The sequence below is a fragment of the Tinamus guttatus genome, unplaced genomic scaffold, assembly GCF_059628265.1.
Source record: "Tinamus guttatus ecotype Peru unplaced genomic scaffold, ASM5962826v1 Tinamus_guttatus_pri_ptg000043l, whole genome shotgun sequence".
In the NCBI taxonomy this organism is placed as follows: Eukaryota; Metazoa; Chordata; class Aves; order Tinamiformes; family Tinamidae; genus Tinamus; species Tinamus guttatus.
Window position 1 is genome coordinate 217,901 of NW_028288577.1, and position 19,748 is coordinate 237,648.

The window sequence follows — 19,748 nt, forward strand, 5'->3', positions numbered from 1 at the left end:
CTGTGTAGGATAAAATCATATGACTGAGTCAGTGCTAGGAAATAACCAATTCTGAAAATAGAGAGTAGATTGCTGCTGTTTTGTGATGACCTAAAGCTTAGCAAACACAGTGCCTGTCCAAAGAGACCCAAGCAGGCGCTGGCATTTTTTTCTATCACTGATCCTAGTTGGTGGAATTTACCTGCTTGTGTCAAATTTAACCTGAGAAAGTAGATGGAAGCTGTGCAGGTGGACATCATCTCAGAGAGCAGATAGCCCCTTTCTCTAACGAGGCACTTCCATAAGCCAGCGAAGGTACCATATATACCTTTTCTGTAGAGGGTAGGTATATGCTTTAGGTGCTTGCAAGTCCTGTAGGTAGGAAGGGTAGGTTCTATCTAACCATGATCTCATCAGTTTATTAATAAACAATATTAGAGAAAATGTGAATGTCAAAGTAATATAATTTTTAATGCATTTTTTCCTATAAAATATGAAGATTAGCCAAAGAATTGTTTAAGATAGATTTGTATACTAAAACAGTGTTCAGTGATGTTACCTCTCCCTCAGGATATATGATAACTAGACATATTTGAAAAAAAGCACTCTCACTACTTCAGTTCAATACAAACTTAACTTTATTTTTACTTAAATGCCCATGAAATAACTGTACAAATTCACTGTGTATCATTTAAGTTTCTGTTAGAAATTAAAATACATTTCCAGTTATAGAAATATTGTTCACAATTGGAAAGTTGTGATTTCTCTGGTACCAGTTGTATATGGTCAACAGCCCTCACTGAGACCTAGGAGAAACAGGTAGAGGACTGCAGTCTCAGCAGTGAGGTTTCTTGGGTTTTGTAGAACCTTCATGCTACAATGACTGGAAATTAAATGGCCTGAAATGAGTGGAAAACGTTTAATAAAGGTCTGTAATATTAAGTGAATATTTTTTTTCGATTTACTTGTTCTTCAGTTTTCATTTCATGCTGTTTGCAAAACTTTACCTCTAGTATATCAAGTATCTTTGCCACATAATTTAGATTATTGTGCCAGAGTTGACAGAACCATGCGTGCAACTATTTCTACTCGTTGGTGGTGCAGATATTAAGGAAAATAGCATTCATGCTCATCCTTATAAGACAGTGATTTGGGCATGTTCAATGCCATGGATGGAGTTAATTTTTGAAGTCATAAGACCAGTTCAAGGACTGTGTAAATGACAGCTTGTCAACTGATTATATAATTGACTTATGTTACATAATTTGTATTACAAATTGGTTGATCTTTCATTTCAGTTTTGAAAAAGTGATAGTTTGATACATTCTGGCCAAGTTGTGATATTCTTTTAAGCATATTGAAATAACAATTACCTCATTTTCAATTATTTTCAATTATTTTAGTAAATTTAAGGCGTTTCATTCCATTAATTTATGTAGATAAGCTCAGTGTTGTCCAAGAGTGTCATGGCATTGAACATCTTGTATTTTTCCTCTATTTTTATCTTTTATCTCTTTGAAGTATGGAGAGCGAGAAATAACTTGCCTGCAGCCTCCAAGTCAAGACAGAGCAAAAAGAGAAATCAGCCCCTATTGCTTTCCCCATGCCAAAGTTAGGCCATGTTGTCTTCTCTATTTATCCCCTCCCCGTAGACACCATGGCATTGTCATATTTAAGTTTTAAATCCAAAACTTTTGTTCTTCATATTTAAAATACCTAATACATATGAAGCAAACATAGATATACATGCTAGCCATTTTCCCAGGAGTAACTTCTGGTTAGTGAAACAGGTTCAGCTTTTTTTTATTTCTTGCCCTTCCTTTTGCATGTCGTCATAACTTACAAAGGATCTGTACTGCTATATTACAAGAATTGCTGGTTAGCAAGTCAAGCAAAACAATGCAGATATGATACAGGCCTTCTGTTTTTTGTTTTTTTTTTCTTTCTTTTTTTTTCCCCAGATGTTTAATGACAAAACCATACATAAAGTCAGTACTTAAAATTCTGATGTTTTATTCTGTGCAAGTAAAATCAAAAATTTAAATACAAAATAAGCACATTTTAAAAACAAAATCATAGGTTAGTTTGACTTAAGACATTAAAATAAGTAGCAGCTTAGTATCAAGACATTAGTGTGCACTTCTTTAAGAATTGTTACTCTCTTTAGATCAGAGTCAGAACTTTGAATTTCTTTTGTTTTGATTCATTATTGGACCTGGACATTTTCACTCCAGCTCCATAGCACAGGAAGAGACGTCACAAGACTTACAGGCCCTTACCAATAAACATTGCCACTGCACTAAGCATTATAACACAGAACAAACACACCTCCTGGGTACTTGCTTTGGAGGGCACGTGGGTATTCAAAATATTTGTGGTGGATTCCTCTTTCCTTAAGGCAGCGGTTGTGCTCTGAGGCATCCTGGAGCGGTTTGTGGGCAGGCCGCTGGTGATGCCCAGCGTCAAGGGAGTGCTGGGGGGAGCTGTGGCGCGGGCCGCGCTCGAGTTCCCCTCGGCCGGATCCCTCATGTAGATTGTGCGCGTGGTGGCCGCTTCATGCGAGCTCACTTTGCCCGTGGTCACGTCTTCTGGGTAGAGCAGGAGCGGTCGGTCTGTGCTTGTGAACAGTACGGTTTGGCCTAAGGTAGCAGCTAAAGCAACTTCCTTAGCTTTGAATTGTTTGTGCATTTTGGTCATTTTGCTTGGTTCGGTTGCCATCAGGGTAACTTTGTCTGCTGCCTTCATTCCTTGAATGAGGAGGTTTGGCTCTGTGGCGGTGGCAGCGGCTGGCAGTGGCGTGGTGGGTGCCCAGAGCCCCGTGTCGTTGGCGCAGGGCGCCCCGAGGACGCTGGCACCCGTCCCCTGCACCCACTGGAGCAAATAGAGGATGTTCTGCCTGTCGCTGCAGGACCACGGGTTGTTGTACAGCGTGACTGCCTGGAGCTGGAAGAGTTGGTCAAAAGCTTTGTCGGGAATGTACGTGAACTTGTTGTTGTGCAGGTAGAGGCTGCTGAGGCGGCGTAGTCTCACGAGCGTCCCCGGCAGGATCTGCGACAGGAAGTTGTTGGACAGATCCACCGTCTCGATGTTGTAGGGCATGTTGGTGGGAACCGTCCAGAGTTTGTTGCTACTGAGGTTGAGAAACTTGAGGCTGCTCAGTGTGTTGTTGATCAGAACAGCCCTTTCCACCATGTTCCTGGAAACATCGAGCACTTTCAGATTCCACTGGTAAGCTGTGTCCAGTTTCTGGAGAACTCTGATATTGTTATTTATGGCATATAATTCCCATAACGACTTGGGCAGATGGGCAGGAATGTTCTTGAGCCAATTGTTTGAAATATCGAGGGTCCTCAAATTGGTAAATCTGGTCAGCTGATGATCAAGGTCTGTAAACTGGTTAAAGGACAGATTTAAATATGTAATGTTGTCTTGAAGTCCATGTGGCAACACAGTTAAGTTTCTGCCAGAACAGTCCACGTTCCTGTCGTTTCCTGAGCATGTGCAGTTGGAAGGACAAACACCCAGCACAGTGGGGATGACAAACAGGAGGGCCAGCAGGCAGGTAGATGTTTTCAGTGTCTGGTGTTCCATTGCTGCCTGAAAGCAAATACACCAAAATGACCCCCTTGAAATCCATAGAATATATTTTATTTATTTTTAAGGGTTATCTCTGCACTGACTACTTGCAGGAGAAATTAAGTTAAAATATCAATAAAGCCCTTTGTGGCATAGTCCTTTTTATAATTGTTCAAGAGAGACTTTACAAAGCATCCCTTCATAGACTGTCATGTTGTCTGGCAGAATGAGACTTGTTTTTTCATCTCCCTTTCCCCCTCAAGCTCAAATGAGGGCTTTCTTCCGAAAATGCAAGTCTCTTCCAAATGTTATACAATGTCTGCTTCTTGTTTTTAGTGATTTCAAGCCTATATTATATTTGGAATAATGTGTTCTTTTATACCGGATGAAAAAATGGCTGTCAACTGGATCTGCTTTACAAATCTCTGCAGTAACGTAGCAGTCCCCCCCGTACATGCATGCTATTTGCTTAAATAGAATTGGTTAAAATACATCTTAAACCGTTACGAATTTTGAAACTCAAATTCCATTCTCATGCTAACATAGACATTATTATTTTGTTTTACTGTAGTGTTAATTACATTCTCAAAGCTGGTAACATGCTTGAAAACTGAATTAATGTTAGTAAGAAATCTCTGACACTGCAGCAAATTTCTGATGCAAGCATCTGTCATCAACTAATAATTTTGATCTTATTCCTGTCTCTGGTTTTGTAGTAGGTTTTGGTGATTAAAAGCAGAAACATAAACTTACCGTAGTCTCTTCTGTAATGTCAGTACATCGTTTCTGTGCAAGATTTGAGCTTAGAGGTCGTCTTGTTCTAGAGAGTAGCTACAGTTGCTGTCTGTGGATTGTGCTCGCCTCCTCAGCTGCATCGTATTGCTGCTAGCTGGGGCTCTGCAACCACCTGATCTGCACTACATCGGAGGACTGCAGAGCTGTCGCTGGTGCTGACTCAAATCTATGGCAAGGCGTGCATATTCAATAAAATAGTTGGATTTTGGCATTTGAATTAGTTACCTTCTCTGTGCATTCTTATAAAAGTTACTGTATCAAAATATAGCATATAAATTTGCGTGTACAATCAGTGTCAAGTGGGATTTCTGGAGGCTGTTTTAGCTTAACCTGTGTTTCCCTTTTAAATTATCTTATTTAAAAAGTCATTTGTGTTCCTTTTACTTTCATTTAATTCATGCTCTTGTAATAATGGTTAATTTTGGCTTCCTGTCTTCGACACTGCTGGAGTATCTTTTTATATTTTAAACATGTTCAATTTTCTGCTTCTCAGATCAGGCTGTCACTATATTATCAGATAAAATACAGCTCGGCTTGTAGGATTTCATAGTTTTCTATAGGAAATCTTTATCTGAGTTTCTCCACACAATATGGTAAGAGTGGGTATGGTTTATAATGATAATTCGAATGTGATATAACGTAACAAGCCTTAAAAACAACTCTGTTTTTTCAGGTACACAGTTTCATACATCTTACATAAATGATATGAAAAAAAATGGTAGCTACCTTTCTCTATGCTCACTGCATGCACAGCAATAAACAATACATATGCACAATTTATGGCTTTAGTTTTCAGTGTTAATTTAAAGATTTTGAAGTTTATTGCTGTAAAGTGTGCAAGCAAGTGCTCTGTGCAGCATGCCCAAATATATTCCCTGCCCCAAAGAGTTCAAAATTACAAACTCTTGGCTGTTCTGCAGAGATGTCATGGAAAGCTAGCTTTGGCTTCTAGCAGCCTCTTGCTATGAATCTAAACTTTCAAATACAAATAAATATGTATATATATTTTTTAATTTATCTCTGAAATTACTCTTCAACTACATCAAAGTTTTCTTACCAAAATGCATCATTTTAGGTGGGATACTGACCTTCACTTATACTCAGGGCCAAGACAGGAATCTGCAAAAACTGGGGCTCTTGAGTTACAAGGAATCCAGCATAGAGGCAAGATCAATTTAAAGATTTTATTTTTAATAAGATTGAGTGCAGTCTAAAGTTATTGCTTCAGAGGGAGAAATCAGTATATACGCACAGCTAATTCTGATACCCATGTGCCTGGGTGTTCTGGGAACTGCTTGTATTCTGTCCACAGAAATCAAAGTATTTAGGTGAAAACCTTTTTATACTTGTACTTTACATGGTGGGAGCCATTTCAGCTTTTGAGTGTCTACTCTTTCCATTACCTTTTTACTTGCGCTATTTCTCTGCATTACCAAAAAGTAGTATGAGGATTTTGGCATGGTGTCTTTTTTTGGCAACAAAAAGAAATCTCATTCCTATTCCTATTAATGAAGAGATAGTGATGGCTGTCATGGCGGTTTGCTTTAAATACTTGCAGTCTGTTATTACCAAGATGTTACCCAGTCAAACCCAGGAAATGGACAGCAGAATGTCAGAATGATGGACAGCATTGGTGTGTGCCAAGGCACATGCATTTTGTTTTTAATTTGAAGCTTTGGAGCTAAGCTCAGTGTGCTTTAAGTATAGAGGTGAGCAGTATGTCTTTGAGTTAGAAAGCTTTATTAAAACTAACTTGTAAAAGACATTCTGAGGAAGGGAATCGCGTTGAAGAGTCTGGCAGACCAAGGAGAATAGACCAAAGAGTTTTAGAAGCTCTGAGTTCCTCTGGGGCCACGCTCTGCTTCATGCCTTGTCTCTGTGTGTCTATACATATATTATATATGTGTGTGGATATGGCATCGGCAGGTGTTGGTACCGTGTTGGAAGTCACTGGGTGCCGTGGGCTCCATCCCGTTGTATCCTGACGTGCTTTGTGTTGGCAGAAGCAGCTTGTTCCCTTTGGGAAAGCCGAAGTTGCGCAGCGCTGGGGAAGCGCCCGTGCTGCTCTCGCTGCCGCAGCTTCCCCTCGCTGGGATATTTAAAGAATACTCTGCTGGAAGCGTGCAGCTCGGCCGGCACGGCGGTGCTCGGCTACAGGGGCGGCGCTGGCGGCGGCAGTTCGTGACCGTCCTGGGCAGCGCGCTCGGGAGCGGGGGGAAGCGGCGCCTGCGTCTCCCAGAGCGGCGGCCCGTCGAGGCCCGGCCCGCTTCCCGCTGCGGGCTCCCGGAGCCAGGCGGGCGGCAGGGGCAGATCGAGGCATTCGTCCGCGGCAGGCGGCGGGACGCACGGCTCCTGTGCCAGGCCGGGAGGCACGGCCCCGTCGGCCTCTGCAACGGCGCTCCAGGCCCCGCCGGCCTCCGCAGCAGTGCTCCCGGCCTCCACAGTGGTGCTCCCAGGCTCCGCAACGGTGCTCCCGGCCCGGCTGGCCTCCACAACAGCCCCACTGGCCTCCGCAACGGCGCTTGTGGCCTCCACAACGGTGCTCCCGGCCCGGCTGGCCTCCACAACGGCCCCACTGGCCTCCGCAACGGCGCTCGTGGCCTCCACAACGGCGCTCCCGGCCCTGCTGGCCTCCGCAACGGCCCCGCTGTCCTCCACAACGGTGCTTGCTCCCGTGGCTGCGCTGGCCGCCCCTGCGCGAGGCCCGCGGCCCTCGGGGCTGCCCGGAGCGCCCGCGGCGCTCGCGTCCTGCCTCAGTTTCCAGGGCAGCATGGACAGAATGGACATGCGCTTGTTACCCTGCTCGAGCTCCGCAAATGCCTCCGGCATGTCTCCATCTGCGAAGGGCGAGCGCCCTGCCCAATTCGTGTCCACGGGACGAGGCTTTTTGCAGCATTTCCATAGAAGAATGAGAAAAATAACCACTACCATAGCAGTCAAAATTGTGCCGATTAAGAGTGCTGCTAGCCAGGTTCCATCGGGGGCCTCAGTGGGGATGTCGAAGATCTCGGGGGTGTGCAAGCTGGGCGTCGTTGTTTGGGGCTGATAGAAGGGGACTTTGTCCTTGCCTGGGCTCCTCGTAGGGGCAGATGCTCTTGTTTCGTGCATGGAAGAGTTCAGCGGCGCCTCTGTAGAAAGTGACCTCCAGATCCCTCCGCAGAGGAGAACCAGTGTCACTTGGTTGCTGGCCATTTTCTCATAGCCTATTTAAATGTCCTCTACCACAGCAGCAATAAAACAGGAAAAAAAGAAAGAATATTAGGGCTTTGTAAATTGTGTTTTTGCATAATTGCATTTTATTGACACCCTCCCCAACAATTTCACAGTAATATTATAGTAGTAAAAGTAAAAACAAAACTACTCTTATCAGTCACATAAAGGGTTATGCATTTGAAAAGTGAAACACTGTCGCAACAGTGTCGCCAAGGAGGATTGTGACCAGAGTACAGGGGATCGTCCTCCCGTGTGCGCGGGGCTGTGTCGGATCCACGCAGCATTATGCGAGAAGCCCTTGACACTTCTTTGAAACATTTCCTGTCCTGACCTCTTTCGCAGTTAATGTTTAGAGCATAATATTTTTTCAGAGGTTCCGACTGCTGTAATGTAACTGCATTCTGATATTAAATTTTTTATAACCAAATTCTTGCACTTAGGATGTTTTTTGTAATGAAGGAGATTTTGTTCATGTTAACTTTCAGCAACAGAAGAGTGTTTTTCCCCCAAGGTCTCTGCACATCACAGCATGAGAAAGGTCTTGTAAAATATATCCACTAAGTAGGGCTAGCTTCATACAGCTTGAGCTAAATCATTCATTCTTATAACACTGGTTATGTTCAGCTGTAACAATGTAAATGTATGTACGTAACAAAGCTTATGAGAACATTATGATCAAAACTATTAGATTCCGGTAGAAATATTTCCATTTCATTTTCTTCTGCTCCCCTCCTTTCAACATACATTCAGATAATACTCACGTGTGGCGTTTGTGGTGGCTCGTAATGGCAACGTCTCAGCAGTGACATGTGCTCGGTATCCTAATACGTGGTAGGTGCAAATGCTCTGCTCGAGCTTTGAACGCGCCGCAGGGCAAGTAGTTGAGTATAAAACGTTGCATGCAACTCTTAGAGTGCAGTTTCATGTCAAAGCAAATACTAATACAAATGCTAAAGCTTTGCATCTCAAAATTGCTTCTTACCTGCATTTATCTTCTGAAAAGCAACCAGTGTATTACCTTTTTCGTTTGAAGCTTAAGGAAGACAGACCGGTACTAAAAGTCTAGCAGCTTTAAAATGGCTTTTTAGGCGTTGAAATAGGCTTTTTGCAACTAAAGAGGAAGTTTACCAAAGCTTGCTGCAGGAAGTGTCAAGATTAGAGAGATGACTAAGAATTTCAGCTCAGAGATGGCATACTTTAAGAACAAACTTCTCAGTGCTGTCGTTTGTATAAAACTTGAATGTTTAAATGTTTGTGGTTTTTGTCCAGCATACGCCAAGCAAGTAGAAATTCCTAAATGCCTGTTTGCCTGTTTCTGTTGAAAATAGTTATAGTTACTTCTATGTAAATCAAATTATGTGGGTTGGGATTGGATTTTAATCTTTCTGATTTAATTTCCCTGATGGTTTTGAGGATCTGTTAGGGTTGTTAGTGGGAAGGCAGCGTCGCCTTCGCTCCCGTGAGTCACAGAGCTCCCTGATGGCAGGATGCTGCCTTGCTGAGAGGCAGAGCGCCGCACCGCGCACCTCTGCCTGTGCCCTGCGCCTCGTGTTACTGTCCCTTTGGGCAACTCCGGTGGCTGCTGCAGCTGTTATTCAATACCTGGACGTTCTGAGCAGCTCTTTTCCCACCTCCTGTCTCTGTCTGGACCCTTTGATCATGTAGCCAAGCTGCTTTGGTCTGTCTCCATAAGCATTTGTCTGGGCACGCTGCCTGGCAAAGGAAACCTCCACAAAGGTGTCCTCACCAGCGTGTCCTGCTGGTGCCTGGCAGCTGTCAACGTGTTTCTGGTTTCGTTACTTCTTTTTCAGAGAACTAATCTGAAGTTTAGAGAACTTTGCCCACTCCCGCAGCAAAAACAGATCCTGATTCCATACTCACATGAAAACTTGTAGCTTCTAGTTTGAGATCTTCATCTTGTTCATGTTCTTTTCAATCTTTCAACCTCTACATGTATTTTGTCCCTTTCGTACCTTTATCGCTGTTTCCTTTCTCTGGTATTTCTTCCTCTTGCACTGCTGTGATGATGATTCTTTCCCTTCCTGCCTTTTTTCATGACACTGATGTTTTACCACTTGCGCTCGCTGACCACGTGTGTTCCCCTGCCCAGACTGGCCCCTTCTCCCCGCAGAGCCCTTCTCCTCTGCGGTCCGTTGTGCTCCTGGCTAGGGCAGCCCTCCTCCAGGGCAGACTCCCTCCGGTGCCACCTCGGATTATCTGTTCAGTTCTGGCGCTGCCTCTGCTGTTCCCGCTGTGCTCGTGGCCATTTGTGGGGGAAGGTGGAGGGAACTGATGCAACATCCCCCAGCCGCAGCTCCCGTTCTTGCAGAACAGGCCAGATGTTCTCGGATGCTCTCCAAACGCTGCGTTGCATCACTGTTCTGTCCGCTTTCCTCCTATTACTCTCCTGTTGTTTCCGCTCATGCTTCAGAAATACCTGATGTAGCCCTGCCCTGTTAGCCTGTTCTGCTGCCCCATGTCCCTTCCATCCCGCAGTCCCAAGTACGGCTGTGCAGTCGATTCTTGGGCTTCTTCCTGCAGTTTCATCCCCAATCCCTCTTAGTCTGTGTTTTATTTTTCATCTGCAATGAACTTGCTTTCTGATGATTCCCAGTGCAGGCCTGGGCTTGCTGCCCGCTTCCAGTTTTACCTTCCGTACTCAGCCAGCTACCTTTGACCTGGGCTGTTGCATGTTTTTGTTGTTTTTGTTATTACTTTGAGGTCTCGCCCTCTCGCTTTCAGTGTTACTGTCTTCTCCTTGCTTCTCTGTTGTTTCTGTACTTCATCCATAAGTTTACCTGGATGGGCATGTTAATGGGAAATAAATAGAGGATATAATTATTCTTTCAAATTCATACAGCCACTTGTATAATAATTTGGAGGGGGAGGTATTATGAATTAGAGAAATAATTTCACATGAACTTTAATTATTAAAAAGCTTGTCCTGTTAGTTTATTAGCAATAACAAATTGAAAGAGTTCTTGTATTTTAACATATCACATAGACATTGCATATTCATGCCCGGACTCCGGTACCGTACATCTGCCTGCTCTCAGTCTGTTTCAGAAGCAATTAAGCTGGTGTAAGAAGCTTCAAATGGAGAGAGAGAGAGAAGTGAGACTGAAAGGGCATTTGGGGAGGCGCTGGATGCAGGTTCAGTGAGGACGAACCGGCGGCTGCATCGTGCTCCGCTCGCGCCCCAGGCCGGGTGCCCTGTGTGGTGCCCTGCTGGTCTGACGGGCCCGTGTCCCCTAACGATCCTCGAGAACAGCAAAGTTCTGTCCTGTGGTTTTATCCTGTTCAGCTCCTTCAACCGTGACTTCTGGTAGGACCAATCTTGACCTGATTGGTAAAAGCTGCTTAAAACACCCTTACTCCTCTCCAGAGCTGCGTGTTGCTGCCGCATTCCTGTTACCGTGAAACCGAAAAGCCCATGTAAGATCAGAACTCAGTTTTCAGGTATTACAGTTCATGCTGTTAATTGAAAGCTGAGTTTTTACCTCATGCACATGAGGCAGAAAGGTAAAAACTGAGTCTTTACCTGAACATGATTTAAATCTCAACTACAAAATTGGCTAGAACTCCTTCGGGTGCGCTGGTTTCTTTGCTGGGCCGGTCAGCAGCGCCCTGTGTGGCGAGGCGCCGGGCAGCCGCGTCCTCGGCCCTGCTCGGCAGCGCCGCTTCCCGCTCGGGCACCAGCTCCTGCATGAGCAGGTCGGTGCCCGCTGCCTCCCGGGGCAGCCGGTGCCACGTTCCCGCCGCGGTCGGCCAGAGGCTGTTGGCAGCCAGAAAATCACTGTTGCTCCTGGGCGTGCGTTTGCCTTGCTTGGCTTTTTTGAGATAGGACAATTTGTTTGCCAGTACAACTGTTGACAGAAGTAAGAAGGTGCAGATAAGCACGAGTACTGCGATTACAATGAAGCAAATCAGTATGAGAGGCTTATTGTCCTCGCACGTTTTCTTGGTCGTTCCTTTTGTGGCTGTTGTCTTGGCCTTGGTGGCGTCCCTAGGTCCCCCAGCGGCAGACACGGCGCTTGTGGCAGGAGAAGGACTTGGGGCCCTTGCTGTAGCCCAGGGCTGAGAGGTGCCAGGCTGCTTCCCAAACGTAGCCCTTGTTTTGCTGCTGGGAGCAGTGCTCAAAGGCACCTTTGTGCTGCCTTCGCTTCTGTTCAGGCTTCCGCGTGGGTTCGGGCCGGTAGAATTCCAGGTGTCACTTGTAACCATCGGATTTCCAGTATGATTTGCACTTACGTGCAAACACAAAGAAACAAATGCTGCAGCAAAGAAAGCAAAATGCCCTTTACTGCATCTCTCTGTCTTCATCTTCCTGTTTAGTTGTCTGCAAAATAGAAATTTTAGCATTAGTTTAGTGTGTAGTTCTTAGAGGTCTGCTCAAACCTCTCGAGGAGCAGTGGGCAACGCTTGGTGGTGGACATGTAACTTCGTGCAGTTAGCGGATGTGGAATCCTTGGAATACTAGAAAAAATAGGTGGTCTGGGACGTGGTCGCTGCTGAACCCCGACAGTCGGAGGCATGTAGAAAATAAATGAAGATTAAAGAGAACTTGGACTGAAGCACAGTCAGAAAATGCTTCCTGTTAAACACTTGGTGATGCGTAACTGTAGATGCAGACTGTAGTTCCTTCTCTTTCAAGCTAACCATATTGCATCTTTAAGCTCATCACTTCTGCTTTTACATGGTGAAGGGAGAAACCCATGTAAAATTTACAAAATATTTCTGTAAGTGACAGTAGTAACTTTAATTGGTCACATTTCTTGGCTCAGGTGCCAGAGTACTTCATAAAAGCTTAGCAAAATCTTTTGGAGCTTACAGCTGATTGCCCCATCACATCTCTCCTGGCTGTATTAATAGAATGAAAAGTTTCTCTCAAGTGTTATATATTATTATCTTGTTCAAATATAAATGCTATAAGAAATGACCAAAACTAACACTCATTTTCTCTTGCATTTTTTTCCAAAGCTAATAATGTGTTTTTTTTGTCGGCAGTGCGTTTTTTTTTCCCCTCTGTTTAAGGCATCTATGTGCTAGTAAGTTTTGGTAATTTTGAAATATGCTAGATAGTGTTTGTTTATAACTTTGTCATAGTCAAAAGTTAGCCTATCCACAAAAATACTTAATATATTCACTAAAAAATAGGAAAGCTGAACTTGGGCATCCTTGCAAAATGTGACCGGCAGAGCACCTTGCCCACATCCTGCAGCAGAGTGAAAGCAGAGATGTGCCCAACGCGTGAGCAGAGAACCACGTGGGGCTGCCTGCTGCAGAGGAGGCGAAGGAAACATACGGGCTCCGTTCTGGGATAACCCTCGTCTTTAAGATCGAACCAGAACTTCTACCTTTATCTGGTGCAGACTGTAGCAAACTGTAACTCCGTAGTGTGTGTCAAAAACAACAGTTTTCAGTGTGGCATGGCCTGGAAGTTTTTGCACTGAGCTTTATTTGTGAGGACGGCGCAGTCGAACTCCAACACTGAGTGTTCCTGCCCGAGAGCTGCAGCTCGGCTCGGCGTGCGGAGGCTTGCGGTGCTCTGCGCCAGAGGGGCTTCTCTTGAAGAGAGCCACGCCGGCGATGCTACGGGCCTCGCTAGAGCCGCCAGCACAGAGAACTGCCCAGTACAGAGCTGCTCTGCTGGGCTCCCCGCTCTGTGCCCGGGTGGTGACAGGGTGTCCTGTGGGCGCACGGAGCAGGACAGCTCGGCAGCGACTGGCACCGCTCGCTCTTCGGAGTCTGCTTAAGAAACACCACTAAAATACAGATGGTATTCAACTTCCTTAATTCAATATATGATAATATTTTAGCCTAATGCTTTCATTTTAAATTAGTGTTTTTGAATTATTGAGCTCTTGTAAAAGCACCTTTACATATAATTTTCTACAAAATCTAAGAAACTTTTGAAATTAAAGCAGGAAAAGAAAAACGTGCACTTACCTTGTCAAGCTGTAGTCAAAATAAGTGATGTTTTATATTTTCACTTCTCTAGCAGCAAGGCTTCTTTGTGTATATATTTGCTGTCAGGACATGACCATTAACAGAAAGCAAATAAACTTGGACGATGCTGGTATTTTTTGAACAAATCTGTAACTGAAATTGTGCGTGGTGTAGCCTGAGCGAAGAGCTCAAACCACAGAGATGACACACTTCCTTTCGGTAACAGCCGCGCCATGACATGTACAAGGGGAAAAAACACCAACTTGCCCAAATTAGCTTTCGGAACAACAGGAAGCAGCCCCAGAGGAGCAGGGCTCGTAGGCAGAGTGTGTGGAGCTCGTCCGCCGCCGCCCTGCCCGGGGGTTGCCCCAGCGTTCCCGGGCACAGGGCCCCGCTGCGCTGAAAACCGCCCGTGTTCTTCAGGTATTGCTTAGGTGTCTCCACAGGCTGCTGCCTTGCTTGAAAGACTTGAGGTGATGTTCGCTTGAGGTGTAATTACAGGTATTTGTGAGTACTGTAGATGTTCACAAGGGACTCTTGAAGGTTTTGTTTTATTTTTAATTCTTCCCAATTGAATTTTCTGTTATGATCTCTCTAGAAGCTTCATTTAGGCGTATGGTATGTCTAGTCTCATAGTATTCAGAGCATCATTAAATAAAAACAAAAGCTTCTTAACCTTTTAGAGTACGTGGCTGTTTTTCTGGGAGAGCCAGGTGACAGGCGAATCCCCTGTCCCCAAGAGGGCTGTTCATGGAAGCAAGCACTCAAATGCAGTGTGTGCTGCAGTCGAGAACACGTCACACGAGTAGGAGATCCTCTCAGATGATTTTCTGTGAATGCTTAGTTAGAACGAGGCTTTTTCTGCATATAAAAATAGATGCAACTTGAATCCCTAGAAAGATGGATGAGTTGAACTTCGAAGGATTATAGTATTCTGCTTTTATTTTGACAGAGATTCTTAACTCCTGTAATCCAGTTTTGATTTGATTGATGCACTCCTGCTGTCCATACGGATTTTGTGTATTTTTCTGTTGTTTGAGAAGTTGAATAAAACTCCTGTGTGTGTGGAGGCTGTTGGCTATACGGCGGCTTGCACAGCACTCGAGAAGGATTGGGAATGGAATCTGTATCCAACCTGGCCCTCTTACCAAGTTTGAAGCCCTGTAGGACAGAGAAGCCATGACTGGATAAACACAGATGCTTTCGTGCTTTTGGTCTGTTAGCACTGTTATGGATTTATGACATTTTTAGGATTATGCTAAAGATAAATCTGGCTTAGTATACTAATATTTTTACTATACCACGCAGGTATTTGTCATGTGGCAAACGTTGTCTTCATTCTTTTTTTCCACAGGTTCAAGACTGGCCAGATCAATGGGGATTTATTGATATACCATGTCCTGCTAACTCTGAAGCCATACTATGCAAAGCCATATGAGATTGTAGTGGACCTCACACACGCTGGCCCCAGTAATCGTTTTAAAACAGACTTTCTTTCTAAATGGTTTGTAGTGTTTCCAGGCTTTGCTTATGAAAATGTCTCAGCAGTTTTTATTTATAACTGTAATTCTTGGGTCAGAGAATACACCAAGTACCATGAAAGACTCTTGACGGGCTTGAAAGGAAGCAAAAGACTTATTTTCATAGACTCTCCAGGAAAACTGGCAGAGCACATTGACCACGACCAGCAGAAACTCCCGGCAGCTACCTTGGCTTTGGAGGAGGACTTGAAAGTGTTTCACAACGCTCTCAAACTGGCTCATAAAGACACCAAAGTTTCTATCAAAGTAAGGCTGCTTTAATTCTGCTTCTAGTGAATTCTCACATTTGATAAGGGTTTGAATACAGTTTTACTGTCCCTTGATTCTCCTCTTTGAGGTCCTGGGGAGAAACTCCAACTTAGTAGCATGTGCCCATTAGGAAGCCTAGCATTGGCTATGGTTTCTGATGGTTAACTTTGTAGATTAGAAGTGTGAGACTTATTTTTTGCTCTTTGTATTGCTGACCAGTGATGCTTGAAACGTTTTTCTGTTCTGCTTTTAAGGTTGGGTCTACAGCTGTGCAGGTGACATCAGCAGAGCGAACAAGAGTCCTGGGACAAACAGTGTTTTTAAACGATATCTACTATGCCTCAGAAATTGAGGAGATATGCCTTGTTGATGAGAACCAGTTTACCTTGACCATCGCCAACCAAGGCACACCGCTCACGTTCATGCATCAGGAGTGCGAAGCCATCGTTCGGTCCATCATTCACATACGGACACGGTGGGAGCTGTCACAACCGGACTCCATCCCGCAGCACACCAAAATTCGCCCTAAAGATGTCCCCGGGACGCTGCTGAACATAGCACTGCTCAACCTAGGAAGCTCAGACCCCAGTTTGCGGTACAGACCTTTTGAATTAGTACCACTTTTGGTCAAAAAATAGGAATTCTTCCCAAGAAATTCTTGATTCTAGCAAATCTCTCTGGAACAAAACAGTTTTTCTTCCATCATAACTCTGCAAACGTAAAATGTACTCCAAGATCTTTCTAAAGAAAGATCACCTTTTCTTTAGCTGAAGAAAAACATTCGTATTATCTGAGTAATTGAAAGCGTTTAGGAAGTTTCCTATTCATAAAGAGAAGTACTTCTTTGCAACGTCTTATTGGTCAGCCTTGATTTTCATGATAGTGAATGTCCTGCGTGATATCTTGGGAACTGAATCTCAGAACAGGACAGGATCTTGTCAGAAGGGGCTGTTGCAAAATGGGTAGTGGCTCAGTGGGAGCCTTGGGGCCCTTGGCAACCCTTTTCCCAGCAGCTCAGGTGCACTTGGAAGTACTTAGCCCTTCCCAGGACCAAGTGTCTCTCTGACAGGTCCAATATTCTCTAACCTTGTCAGAGATCATTTAAACTAAGCGCAGGAGTAACCTCATTTGCTTCTCCAGGCAAGTGCTGTTGTCTGTGAGCCTTAATGGGTACAGGAAAAAAGTTCAGGATTTAAGTACAGTCGCTTATCTAGCAATATTGATTTGATGTTAAAAATGTCAGCATCACTACTGTGATATTTTAGCGTAATGCCTATATGATATATGAGAAAATATTATGAGTCATGTTGTCTGCTTTGTTCCAGGTCTGCTGCCTATAATCTTCTGTGTGCCTTAACCTGTACCTTTAATTTAAAGATTGAGGGCCAGTTACTGGAAACTTCAGGTCTGTGTATTCCTGCCAACAACACACTCTTTATCGTGTCTATTAGTAAAACTCTTGCAGCTAATGAACCACACCTTACCCTGGAGTTCTTGGAAGAATGCATTTCTGGATTTAGCAAATCTAGTAAGTAACAATCTAGTCAGTTGGTAGCTGGCTCTCTTAGCTAATTTAGCTATCTCATGTTAATGAGTCACAGTAAGTGCAAATTGCAGATGTTTTCTTAGAGCAATTTAGATGAGTTTTCAAGACTGTGTTTGTATCCATTTCTTAATAATCAAATTGTATAAAGCCCTGAAGCCCAGCAGCGTCATGAAATGGGCTGGAATCCATTGGAGCAAAACTGTCATTTCATTTGTCCATTCGAATGTGCCCTTTTGTATCTGATGGAAAAAATAAAAATCTGCCTTTTATATTCTGAAATTAATGTTGGAAGGAGCCTCCCTAGACATCTCAGTGCTTTGGAATGAGTAGGTTTATTCCGAGAGTTCACAATATGGACTATTTGTTTCCTAGGGCTGTTGGTAATTTTGTACAATATGTACTTTAGATCCGTATCAAGTTGTTAATAATTCCACGGAAATACTGCACAGCAAAATCCAGACTGGCATCCATGACAGTGTCAAAGGAGCTACAAGGCTTTTTCATCATATATCGTTTAGATATTAATTCTTTCAGATTATTTTTATCTCTTTTATTAGTAAATCTTGTTCTGTTGCGTTACATTAAAAGCAGTTTAGAATACATTCTCAAGATTAAAAAAAACTTAAGCCCTTTCTGATACTGACCCTATAGCTCTTAATTAAAGTGTCAAAATTTTGCCAGATTCCTACAGAGGTTTCCTGGATGTTGTTATCAGGGTATGTTCCTTTGAGGCTTGTCCATTTGCCCAGTAACATTTGCTCAGGTCTTCTACCAACTTCATCCACTCGTTTAGGATAGTAATTCTGTTAGACTGTGCAATTGAAATGAAAAGGGCTTGCAGATAATACTTTACAAGTAGATAGAGACCACCAGTTCTGGCTTCATGTTACAGTGTGAGCTTTTATTTCAGGTATTGAACTGAAACATCTCTGTCTGGAGTACATGACTCCCTGGTTATCAAATCTGGTGCGATTCTGTAAACACAATGACGACGCCAAGCGCCAGCGGGTCACTGCTATTCTTGATAAGCTCATAACAATGACCATAAATGAAAAGCAGATGTATCCTTCCATTCAAGCCAAGATATGGGGGAGTCTTGGACAGGTACAGCTTCTTCATAATTTACTGTAGTGAGCAACAAATTATAGTGTTTTTAATCACAGTGTTGATGAGAAAATAAAATGCATCTTGATAGGGCCAAAGTATATTAGCTGTGTGGAGAGAAGAGCATATGTTTCTTTTCTATAAAGATTTGTTTTATCAATTAATTAACTACTGAACTCTGAACTTTAGGAGTGTGTTCCTGGACCCTGTTGAAAATTAAAGATTTTTGGTTTGGTGCGTTACTCATAAATATTTCCTCAGTCCACGGGTGTTCAGTTGAAAGAAGCAGTTGTATATCATTCAGCTAAAATGAATGATTGCTTATTCAAAAAGCTGTTTACTGCAGAAAAATGGAAGTTAATTTAGAGGTACTGACGTCTTGTTTTCTCTGACAGATAACAGATCTGCTTGATGTGGTGCTGGACAGTTTCATCAAAACTAGCGCCACAGGAGGGTTGGGATCCATAAAAGCTGAGGTTATGGCAGACACAGCTGTAGCTCTTGCATCTGGAAATGTGAAATTGGTTTCAAGCAAAGTGAGTGCTTCTTTGCCTTATTTCCCCTTATATAATAATTTCACCTGAGAAAATAATATGACACTGTGTTTTCTGATAACCAAGGTCAGGCAACAAACTTTATAAATTGGATTCCTAGCAACAAAATAATTCCAGTGCTAAATTATAATGGTTTTGACTGATTTTTTTTTTTTTTTAGCTCTGCTCTTCATTTAATTAAAACAAATGGTTGCTGTCTTTCAGGTAATTGGGAGGATGTGTAAAATAATTGACAAGACCTGTCTGTCTCCAACTCCTACACTAGAACAGCACCTGATGTGGGATGATATTGCTATTCTAGCCCGTTACATGCTGATGCTCTCCTTCAACAACTCGCTGGATGTGGCGGCACATCTGCCCTACCTCTTCCATGTCGTCACTTTACTGGTGGCCACTGGTCCTCTTTCTCTCAGAGCTTCCACTCATGGTCTGGTCATCAACATCATTCATTCTCTGTGCACTTGTTCACAGCTTCACTTCAGTGGTAAGTTTTTGTTAGATATTACATTAAGTTGATTGCTCCCCTAGTTTGTTTTAAGAAATATTTGAGGTGTCTTTTCACTTTCATGAAGACGTTGCATATCATGGCACTAATGGGATTAAGATATCTTGTCAGGTTGATGATGAGTGTAGGAATTGTAGTACCTGCAAGGATAGACAAGGTCAAGTTGCTTTTGGAGTGATTTGATTTTAGTTGCAATGAAGCTAATGGAAATTACTTGTGATTATCAAAAGTTAGAATAATACAAACAAGTTGAAATACCTTTTGCTGCAACAGTTCTGGAATAACTTTGCTTTTTGGCATTTAAAACAGTAAAATAGCTGCTGAGATGAGTAGCTAAGACAGAGAAATGTTTGGTAAGCCTGAGCAGATAAATAGAAGCAGTCTGTGAGTGGTGAAGGTTAGTTTTCTGTGATGCCAGGAAATCTCTTCAAGTTTGAAAATAGTTGTTACTGTATAACTTGCATATAAACCAGCTAATAAGCTAAACTAGATAACAGAATGGAGATAAAATACAGCTGTCTGGTTGAAAGCAGGTGTATAATGAAAGATTGTTTATATAACTGGTTTCTGAAAAAGGGAAGGAAGTAAATATCAGTTAGTATCTGTAATGCAGATAAGGGAGAAAATACTCCTGCGCTAAATCGGGCTGCCGTACCTCTTTTGCATGGTTGCGTAATGTGGTAACAAAAATATCAATTACATAAGGCAGTTGTGAAACTACTATTAGCAGAGGTATT

General features: G+C 43.3%; 4 protein-coding genes across 6 annotated transcripts in view; 1 reads left to right on the forward strand and 3 right to left on the reverse strand.

The window, feature by feature from the left end:
* NF1 (neurofibromin 1) overlaps nucleotides 1-19,748 on the forward strand; it is a 78,729-nt gene that overhangs the window by 43,554 nt on the left and 15,427 nt on the right. For both annotated transcript variants that reach the window (XM_088535659.1, XM_088535665.1), the window contains 6 exons: nucleotides 14,867-15,299; nucleotides 15,557-15,897; nucleotides 16,628-16,830; nucleotides 17,759-17,952; nucleotides 18,348-18,488; nucleotides 18,711-18,990. In XM_088535659.1, the coding sequence (XP_088391785.1) occupies nucleotides 14,867-15,299; nucleotides 15,557-15,897; nucleotides 16,628-16,830; nucleotides 17,759-17,952; nucleotides 18,348-18,488; nucleotides 18,711-18,990 (1,592 nt within the window). The remainder of the gene's footprint in view (nucleotides 1-14,866; nucleotides 15,300-15,556; nucleotides 15,898-16,627; nucleotides 16,831-17,758; nucleotides 17,953-18,347; nucleotides 18,489-18,710; nucleotides 18,991-19,748) is intronic.
* Nucleotides 600-4,526, reverse strand: OMG (oligodendrocyte myelin glycoprotein). 2 transcript variants are annotated; one of them, XM_088535653.1, is made up of 2 exons: nucleotides 4,309-4,526; nucleotides 600-3,572 (listed from the first exon to the last, which is right to left on the reverse strand). In XM_088535653.1, the coding sequence occupies exon 2, from the start codon at nucleotides 3,568-3,570 to the stop codon at nucleotides 2,245-2,247; it is 1,326 nt and encodes a 441-aa protein (XP_088391779.1). In that variant the 5' UTR covers nucleotides 3,571-3,572; nucleotides 4,309-4,526; the 3' UTR covers nucleotides 600-2,244. The 2 variants fall into 2 exon arrangements, with proteins under 2 accessions (XP_088391779.1, XP_010226413.2); XM_010228111.2 differs by having other exon boundaries at nucleotides 600-3,576.
* On the reverse strand, nucleotides 6,502-7,542 carry EVI2B (ecotropic viral integration site 2B). Its single transcript, XM_088535506.1, has one exon. The coding sequence runs from the start codon at nucleotides 7,540-7,542 to the stop codon at nucleotides 6,502-6,504; it is 1,041 nt and encodes a 346-aa protein (XP_088391632.1).
* EVI2A (ecotropic viral integration site 2A) lies at nucleotides 11,116-13,630 on the reverse strand. Its single transcript, XM_010228110.2, has 2 exons — nucleotides 13,513-13,630; nucleotides 11,116-11,902 (listed from the first exon to the last, which is right to left on the reverse strand). The coding sequence occupies exon 2, from the start codon at nucleotides 11,884-11,886 to the stop codon at nucleotides 11,116-11,118; it is 771 nt and encodes a 256-aa protein (XP_010226412.2). The 5' UTR covers nucleotides 11,887-11,902; nucleotides 13,513-13,630.